Here is an 8428-nt window from a genome sequence, read left to right on the forward strand (position 1 = left end):
ATCTCCACTGTCGTGTACACTATGAATGGCACCTTGGCATCCGACATACCCCGAATGGCCAAAAATTCCAACAGAATGCATTCTATGATATCCAAATCAACGTAAGACATCCATTCAAACTGCAATGCACAATTGTAAATTATGTTATATACGGAATTTTAAATTACAAATTATTGCGTAATTGTTATAAGTTTGAAAAAATCAGTAACTAACCTCGGCTTTCAAGCGTTGGTCTAACAGCAACCGGATATCTTCGACGTGCTCTGGTAGTCCTACGTAACTTGGCCCATGGTTCCACCTATTCAAGCGAATTATTAATTAAAACATAGAATAAATAAACAACATTTATTATACTAACTATATATTATTATCAAATGATTTTTACCTTGTCACCAACGGGAATATATATGAGTCGGTCACCCGGAGATGTAGAAATGGTAGCCGTCACCACGCCGGTGACTGCAACAAGAGCAAACAACCACCGATTGACATCTTATTCGGTTCTTTCGCCCAACACAACTCCCAATACAACCTGGCCAACACGATCGATCCCCAACTCAGTCGTCCGCATTCTTTGAAGTCAACTAGGTGTAGTAATACCTTATGTGTATCAAATTTTGAGATTTATCAAGCATTAGAATGCCCCCGATTAACCCCGGGATGAATGCTCTGACATATTGTTCTTTGACAATATCAGACGCATTCGGAGGAAGTTCTTTGAAATTAGTTTCCAACCACTTCATATCTATCCGGCCACCTTGAAACTTGTTCGGCACCTTTTCCAAAATTGTCTCGCAAAGGTCCTTTTTACCGAGGACAATCCCTGGCCCCGTAACGACTAACCCATCCATCGGCAAACCGAGTTGTAAAGCTACGTCCTTAAGAGTGATTGTACGCTTGCCGCATGGAAGGGGGAACATGTGTGTCTCGGGTCTCCATCTTTCCACCAATGCGTTGATGAGTGTAGGACCAAATTGCAGCCCCTGAGCATACGAGACACACATGGAAGAATATCGCATCTTGTAGATAACCACGAATTTCGGTGACTGGGCCCTTTGACAAATTATGTATAAACTTCTCCAAAAAAATGATCATCCGTCTATTTATATCAACAAAATAAAATATTTTAAAAATTAAAGAACTTTAAATTTAACTTAATTGAAAATAACGATATTTAAAATTTCTTCTTACCATTATCGCTTGAGCGACAAAAATGTGTTTTCCGTTGAAACGAATCAAAGAGCTTGTCATTCGTGAAAATTTAATCGAATTTAATATACAAAATAATTAAATAAAACTATAGTATTTTTAAACAAAGTATATAGGAAAATTTCTAACAAAAATTGAGAGAATTAAAAGTTTAGAGAGAATAGAGAGTTGAATTTGAGCGAAAAAATAAAAAAAATGGACTGGTATTTATAAAAAATATTTACCGTTGCCTTTTAGAATTTTTTACCATTCGACAACTTTTAAAGAGCTGTTAGGAAAATGACCGTTAAAGAAAAGCATGTCTAATTGTACGAGCTTTCTGTATAAGTGATAAAAAAGCGTATCCAACTGAACCCTCTTTTACACACTAGCAAAAAAAAAACTATTTCTCTAAATTAAAAAAAATGACCTAAAACGCGAATTAAAATTTTCAGCATATTTAGACAATTTAGCGCCAGTGGGCCTGAAAGGCATATAAATTGACTTGACAAAATGGATTTCAGCTGCGTCAGTATGCAGTAATTTGCCTTGCCCGTTTTCCTTCCCAATGGCCTGGAAATAGCTTTGTGCAGCCCGATTTTGGCCTGCAAAAGTCGGCCCGAAATGACCTCCTTGTAGACTGATTTTGACTCGCCTGAGTTGATGTGACTGGTCTCCGGTCACCTGTTTTTGAGTTAATAATCAGGTTATTATTAAAAATAATTTTTTCCCTCCTTTTCAACTCGGCTGACACAATTTTGTTTTTTTCAGGTGTAAATCGGGTTGGGGAATAAAAATTTGTTTTATTTTGGCAAATATGCCCTGAGTTGTTTTTACTTCGATATATATATTTTAAATATTATAGGGGTCTTTCGACTTCAATAACATATAAAAATAAAAGAAACATACAGTTGCCAAGCATCTGCTGTACGCTTTCTCTCTGTTCTCCCTTTTGAAGAGACTGAATTTTCAAGTGGTTTCCCCATGTATGTCTTTTTGTTGCAGTTTCTCCCTACATCCTTGCAGTCCCCTTTTGCCTGTTACATTTGCCTTACCCTCTCAACGTCTGTCATTTCCCTTCTGCCAGTCCGTGATTCCAAGTGACAGCCCTCGATTGGTTGAGTATGACCGGCAAGGGAACCGAGCTTCGGGAGGCGTTTGAAGCTTGACCTCTTATCCGAGGCATACATGATGAGCCTCTACTTTTGTCTTTTAGGCCCCCTTATTATGTTTGTGCTCTTTTTGTTTTCGCATGGCTTTCGGTTGTTGATATACTTAAGGGAAGCCTGACTTGCTCTAGTTTGAGCTCCGAATCCCTATGGTTCAAGGAGCTTGGTTGGCTCAACTTTCAGGGATTCCTGAGCCTCCCTTTTTGTTTGGCATCCTCAACTGCTGTAATCTCGAGTTCTCACTGAACAGATATGTATATAGTAACAGAGAAACAATGCATTTTAGAGGTATTTTATTAAGGTAGATACTTTTTCCTTCTATCCCCTACTTCATATCATATGTCATGGCAGCAACACAAAATTGATAAAAGTTGCGTCATCATGATGGTGCGCAGTACAGCTAATAATCCATAATGGAAAAGGAAGAAAAAATTGTCATGCATGTTGCTATAACACTCAGTCACCTCCTCAATCTCGCTCAGAATGAGGATAGACAAGCATTTCGACTGATACTACGAAAAAATCTCCTGTACTACATCTACAAGCCTTTCTTTCTACTAAGGGAATGGTTCTATAGCTTTACTAAACTCCTCAGGTATTTTATTATACACAATAACTACATAACTAAATGAAATCACCGCTTTGAAAACACCACCAAGATCAGCATTGACATGGAGACTACAATCTTGAAACCAGATGTTTCCCAGAAATTCTGTTTCTCAGCACCAACGCCTCCGCTTTGTTGTTTTGCTGCCAGCTGATCTCTAAGTTCTTTCAGAGCTTTGTCCCTTCGCTCTCCCATCTGCCAAAATTAGTAGCATGAGCTCACTGAATGATATCCAACTCACACTGAAAGTAAAACAGTGTGTTCAAAGGGAAAAATATGGCCCTCAACCATTATTTATACAATAAAAAGTGTTTCAGGAGACTGGATCAGCACAATGAAAAGTTCAAACAAGGATCTAAACAGATTAGCAATCCAAGCATTTTCAGTTCTGATGCAACCAAACTTCTAAGAAACAGCACATTAGCAGCATACGATCACTAAAATCATACTTTAAGAATGTAGCATTATACTAATATTACCCTTTGGAGTTTTCGTGTCTGAGAACGAGCTTCCTGGAGACAAAATTCCAACTTCAACACCCTCTTTTTCAGTTCTTGATCAGCTCGCCGCTGTTTCTCTAACTGCCCCATAAAATAGATAAATAATCGTTAAAAAATATATTATAAATATATCTATATAAAAAGGGTGAAACGATAATAAAATTCAAAGGCAGCTTATGCATACACATAAAAATACCTGTGATTCCAGTTCTTTGGTTTTAAGCTTCCAGTGCGCTGACATAATCCTGATTTCATCTTTCAGTTTGGTTATTTCTTCATCCTTGACAGTTAAAAGCTTATTAATCTTTTCAAAATTCTTGGGAGAAACCTCATCCAAAAGTTTCCTGAGCTCACAGTCCTTATTTGCTCCAGCCTTAGCAACAGCTTGCATGATATCATGCTCAATTCTCAAGACCTCATCTTTCAGCAGCTTTTGCGAACATTCCCTAGCCTGGAGATCCTTCTGCAAATTATCTAGTTGCTCTCCTAACCTAGTTACACGATCCTCATGCTCCTTCAATGAACTATTCTTCTCATCCAACTCCTTTAACAACGTTACACACTGCAGTTGCGCTGACTGAGCTGATGCTGCACTAGCATCAGCAGTTGCTTGTGTCACAGAAAGCTGTGATCTAAGATCATCCAATTCCCTAAGGTACTGAGAGGCAAATTACAAAGTCATATCAGAATCATGCAACTGGATTTGGCAAACGAAAAAGGAAAATCATTGAAGCAGCAACACCAAAGGACATACTTTACATGAAAGGTAAAATAGATGATGAACTGGAAGCAAGATTATAAATAGAGGCCTAAGGTAGCTTCATAACCATCCACACTATTGCATTTCACATAAGATCATATACTTTTCAATGCGGAAAGACATATTTGAGCTTCTTTAAGAATGATTAAGTCAAAAACAATTATGATCTAACAGCCACTGGTATCCAAAGTTGGAAATTTTGAAGCCGTATTTCCTATCTAACCGTTGCCTTCTATAAAGCAACAATAAACATGTCAGCAATTAGTACAGGGAATATCAGCAAAGGTCGAAATTGGTGCAATATTTAGTAAGACTCAAAACATGAGGTTTAAAGATTTAACATATTTATTGAAATATATAAAATTTAACAATTATGTAAGAACATTACCATAACCTAATGCTTCATGATTAAATCATAAACATTCCTCCTAGTACACTTAAAAAAGGTGAAAGCTGTTTCCATGTGGCTTCGAATTACTTAGACAGAGAAGAAATTAGAAGTAAATTTATAACTTAGCAAAATATGGAGGGTGTTGCATGGCTGCATAAAGTCTAATTTAGTGACCACCCTAATCTTACGTGTAAAGACAACAATTTCCCGAATTATACAAATTTCAATAAAGAGGAAATATTAAAATAAGATCAAAAACACTTGGTCACCTTTCCTTTGATGGGCTCCCCAAACACATAACTAAAGAGGAAAAGCCAAAAAGGCTTGATAAAAGATGCGTGGATCATCATCAAAAACTTCAAAAGATCAAGATAAAATAAAAGCTCCATTTAAGGACAGATCAACCACCATAGCAGATAATACAATCATTAGGACATGATGGGTCCTTTCCAAATCATGAATAAATGAAATATAACCACGGCATTATTAGGCTAATTAATCAGCAAAAGAAATGAAAAAAGTTTCAAGAACCAGAATTTATGTGGGGACCTTCTCAGCAGCAGAGGCTGAAGCTTGAAGCTGCCCATTTCTTTCCTCTAACCTCGTCTGCAATTTAAATATTTCCTCTTCCATGTGCCTTGCCTTTGTCTCCGCTTCCTGATTTAAAAATAATAATAAAAAAAGAAGCGAAATCAGGTTTACCAGTAAACAAGCTCTTGACCCCACAAAGAAAGACCCAAAAAGAGAAATATTCAAATGAGAACTGAAAGTTTAACACAAAAAGACACGGAAAAGGAGGCACCATCAGCAATCACATGCCTGTCTTGTTAGGGTTTCTTGAGCAAATGACTGCTCCTGTGACGTCAAACGGCTTCTTACCTCCTTCAACTCCGCCGCCAGCGACACCACGTTACGCCGGAAACTCTGCTTCTTCTCATTCAAATCCTTCAATAAAGGATCAAAATCCATAGAAGATGATGAAGACGACAGGGATGATTGATTAGACACTGACATCAGGGATAGCACGTTCTTGATCCAAGGGTGAGTTGAAGATCTGATCGTGAATGCATGCACAGACACTTGAAGGGGGCCAAAAAAAAAACCAAAAAAGAACAAATGACTTAGGGAAAGAGTCCTAGTCTTTGGTTGTAGCAATCTGTGCTGCCATATCTGCATGTGAACACGGTGGTTGTGCATTTAATTCAAGTGGGACAGCAAGCAACAAGTTTGAAAAATATAAAGATATAATGCAATAATAATACTCACAAGATTTAGGAGAAGAATAAATATTGGAAGCAATGAAATGGATGGAATAAACCTGGTCCAAGCGAAGAGAAAAAAAAAAGAGAGAGAGAAAGCTAAATAGATAGGTAATGGAAGGAGAGCGATAGAGGTGTTATAAACCACAACCATAACCATCTGTATAATAAAGTCTTGTAATTATTTATCAAGACATAGAGAGAGAATAAGAAAGAGACTGGCAGAGAGAGAGAGAGAACAGCTTTTTGAATTTGAAATATGGGGAAAAAAAAATAAAACAAAATAAAATTCAAATTTGAAATAGTTTGAAAATGGAAAAAAAGAAAAAATTTTCTTGGGAAAGCGGAAAGAAAGATGAAACAGAAACAACGCTGTACTCGGAACGAGAGAAAAGGCAGAGAAAAAAAATCCAGAAAATAATTTTGGCTTTTACAGAAAAACAAACAAAATAAAAAAGAGCGAGGAAAAGAATCACCGACCTATGGTAGCAGCTTCACTTTTCTTCTCTTCACTGTATCTGCCTCAAAGCAAAGCAGAAATGAAGTTTTGAACATGGGATTTGCGAATAAGCTTGTGTTTTGGGTTGTGCTCTGCTCTGTGAATTTTTCCCCCTAAGATGAGATCGGATCCGAGGATGTTTTAATTTTGTAATGGAATCAGAGGAAGGATTAGATTAGAGGGGATACTAATTGATTGATTAGTCCTTTTAATTAATTCATGGTCTTGAGTTATTTAGGTAATTAATATTTAATTATGTTTGGTTCCGATTCCGAACCTGGGGTAATGTGATAATGCCAAAATCCTAAGCTGTGTTTTGTGGTGTGGTGGGTTCTGTTTGGCAGATTTGACATTTCACAATCCTTTTTTCTTTTTTTTGGTTTCCCACTGACTCCAGCCATGAGGCGAGAGTAGCGCGGCAAATCCAAATTTTTGGTTTGCTGCTCGCTAAGCCTAAGGGGATTCTTGCCGCGTGGACTTCTTTCGCTCTCATCCGTTCGATCTGTTTCTGTTACCTACCTACTAGTCTCGCTGTCACCTGCTCGGGCTCGGGCTCGGGCTCGGGCTCGGGCTCGGGCTCGGGCTCGGGCTCCGACCCCTTTTTTGCTTAAATAATTATTTAGGCTGTTCCATTTCACTTCTTCATTCCTCTTTCATTTCTTGAAATATATGGTAATTTAGGCTGTTTCACATTTTTTTTACATCATAAATATTAAAATTTTGATTTTAATTCAATTTTATATATTTAAAAAAATAAATATATTAATTTATTTTTATATTAAATAAATATAATTATTTATATATCTAATATGTAAACGTAAAATAATATTATATTAATAATTATATTAGTTTATAAAAATCAAATCAAAATATAATGAATAAAATTATATAGAATTAAAGTTCATATAAAACATTACACATTAAACTATATTAAATTACTTGTGCAACACGATTTACTCTATCATTAAGGCATAGTTGTCAATTTTGGGCTTTTTTAATAATCTGATCCTATAAATTTTAAAAAAATGACCCAATTTCAAGATTAATAATGTGAATGACCTGATTTCTACAGTAGAGTTGGGTGTCGTCACTTTTCAAAGCAGCATCACCCTAAAAATAAAATAAATAAAAAAAATAATTTTTTGGTATTGCCTAACAAATTAGCGGCATCGGACTAAAGCGTGCAAGGTTAAAATGTTCAGGGGCTTGATGAAATAATTATCCTTTTTAGATTGGTTGGAAAAAATGTATAATGTATTTCGGTACCTAATTAAACTTCTGATCTATTTGCATGTTAAGTCTGTCTTCTTTTAAAGTTAAATTTAAATAGCCTTAAAAGATATAAGAATAACAAAATAAATCCTTCTCAATTTTTTTTTATTTTTTTAAAAACAATAAAATTTTAAAAATATATAATTTTTATTTAAACTACCGAATATGCCTCTCAAAAAATTTCCTCAAGTTTATCTAAATTCAAATATGCTAGGGAATGAATTGAAAATATTTAAATTCTAATAAAGTTGAGGAGATTTTTTGAAGTACATATTAGATAATTTAAATAAGAATTTTATATAGTTTTTAAATTTATTATTTTTAAAAAATAAAAAAATAGAAGGTTTTATTTTTATTATTCTTATATTTTTTAAGCGATATTTAAATTTAATTTCAAAAAAGGATAGAACTAACATGCAAATAGAAGGTTTCATTAGATGCCACATACTCGCACTCTTTTTTTAGCCAATCTAAAAAAAGTAATTACTACATTAGGTCCCTGAATGTTTTGTCCTTACACGCTTTAGTTCAGTGCTGTCAATTTGTTACGCGGTATCAAAAATTTATTTTTACTTTTTGGGATTTTTAAGGTGGTACTGCTTGAAAATAGAGCCACCCAACTCTAATACAAAAATCAAATCATTCTCATGTTTAATCTTGAAATTAGTTCATTTTCATAATTTTAAACTTATAAGATCAAATTCCTAAAATACCCTCAATTTTGCATCCCTATCGGTCAACCCTTGGTTCCAAAATGTTGGATTATATTGAATTTTATTGATG

The 8428-nt window shown here is 35.2% G+C and overlaps 1 protein-coding gene across 5 annotated transcripts; it reads right to left on the reverse strand.

Moving 5' to 3' along the window:
* Nucleotides 1-2718: 2718 nt before the first annotated feature.
* Nucleotides 2719-6648, reverse strand: LOC107920381 (nuclear envelope-associated protein 2). 5 transcript variants are annotated; one of them, XM_016850075.2, is made up of 7 exons: nt 6355-6584; nt 5882-5933; nt 5435-5785; nt 5165-5272; nt 3661-4122; nt 3444-3545; nt 2719-3159 (listed from the first exon to the last, which is right to left on the reverse strand). In XM_016850075.2, the coding sequence occupies exons 3-7, from the start codon at nt 5627-5629 to the stop codon at nt 2992-2994; spliced, it is 1035 nt and encodes a 344-aa protein (XP_016705564.2). In that variant the 5' UTR covers nt 5630-5785; nt 5882-5933; nt 6355-6584; the 3' UTR covers nt 2719-2991. The 5 variants fall into 5 exon arrangements, with proteins under 5 accessions (XP_016705564.2, XP_016705567.1, XP_016705565.2 ...); XM_016850078.2 differs by having other exon boundaries at nt 5418-5785; nt 6355-6569; XM_016850076.2 differs by lacking the exon at nt 5882-5933 and having other exon boundaries at nt 6355-6648.
* Between the last annotated feature and the right edge of the window lie 1780 nt (nt 6649-8428).

The sequence above is a fragment of the Gossypium hirsutum genome, chromosome D13 (assembly GCF_007990345.1).
Source record: "Gossypium hirsutum isolate 1008001.06 chromosome D13, Gossypium_hirsutum_v2.1, whole genome shotgun sequence".
NCBI lineage: Eukaryota > Viridiplantae > Streptophyta > Magnoliopsida > Malvales > Malvaceae > Gossypium > Gossypium hirsutum.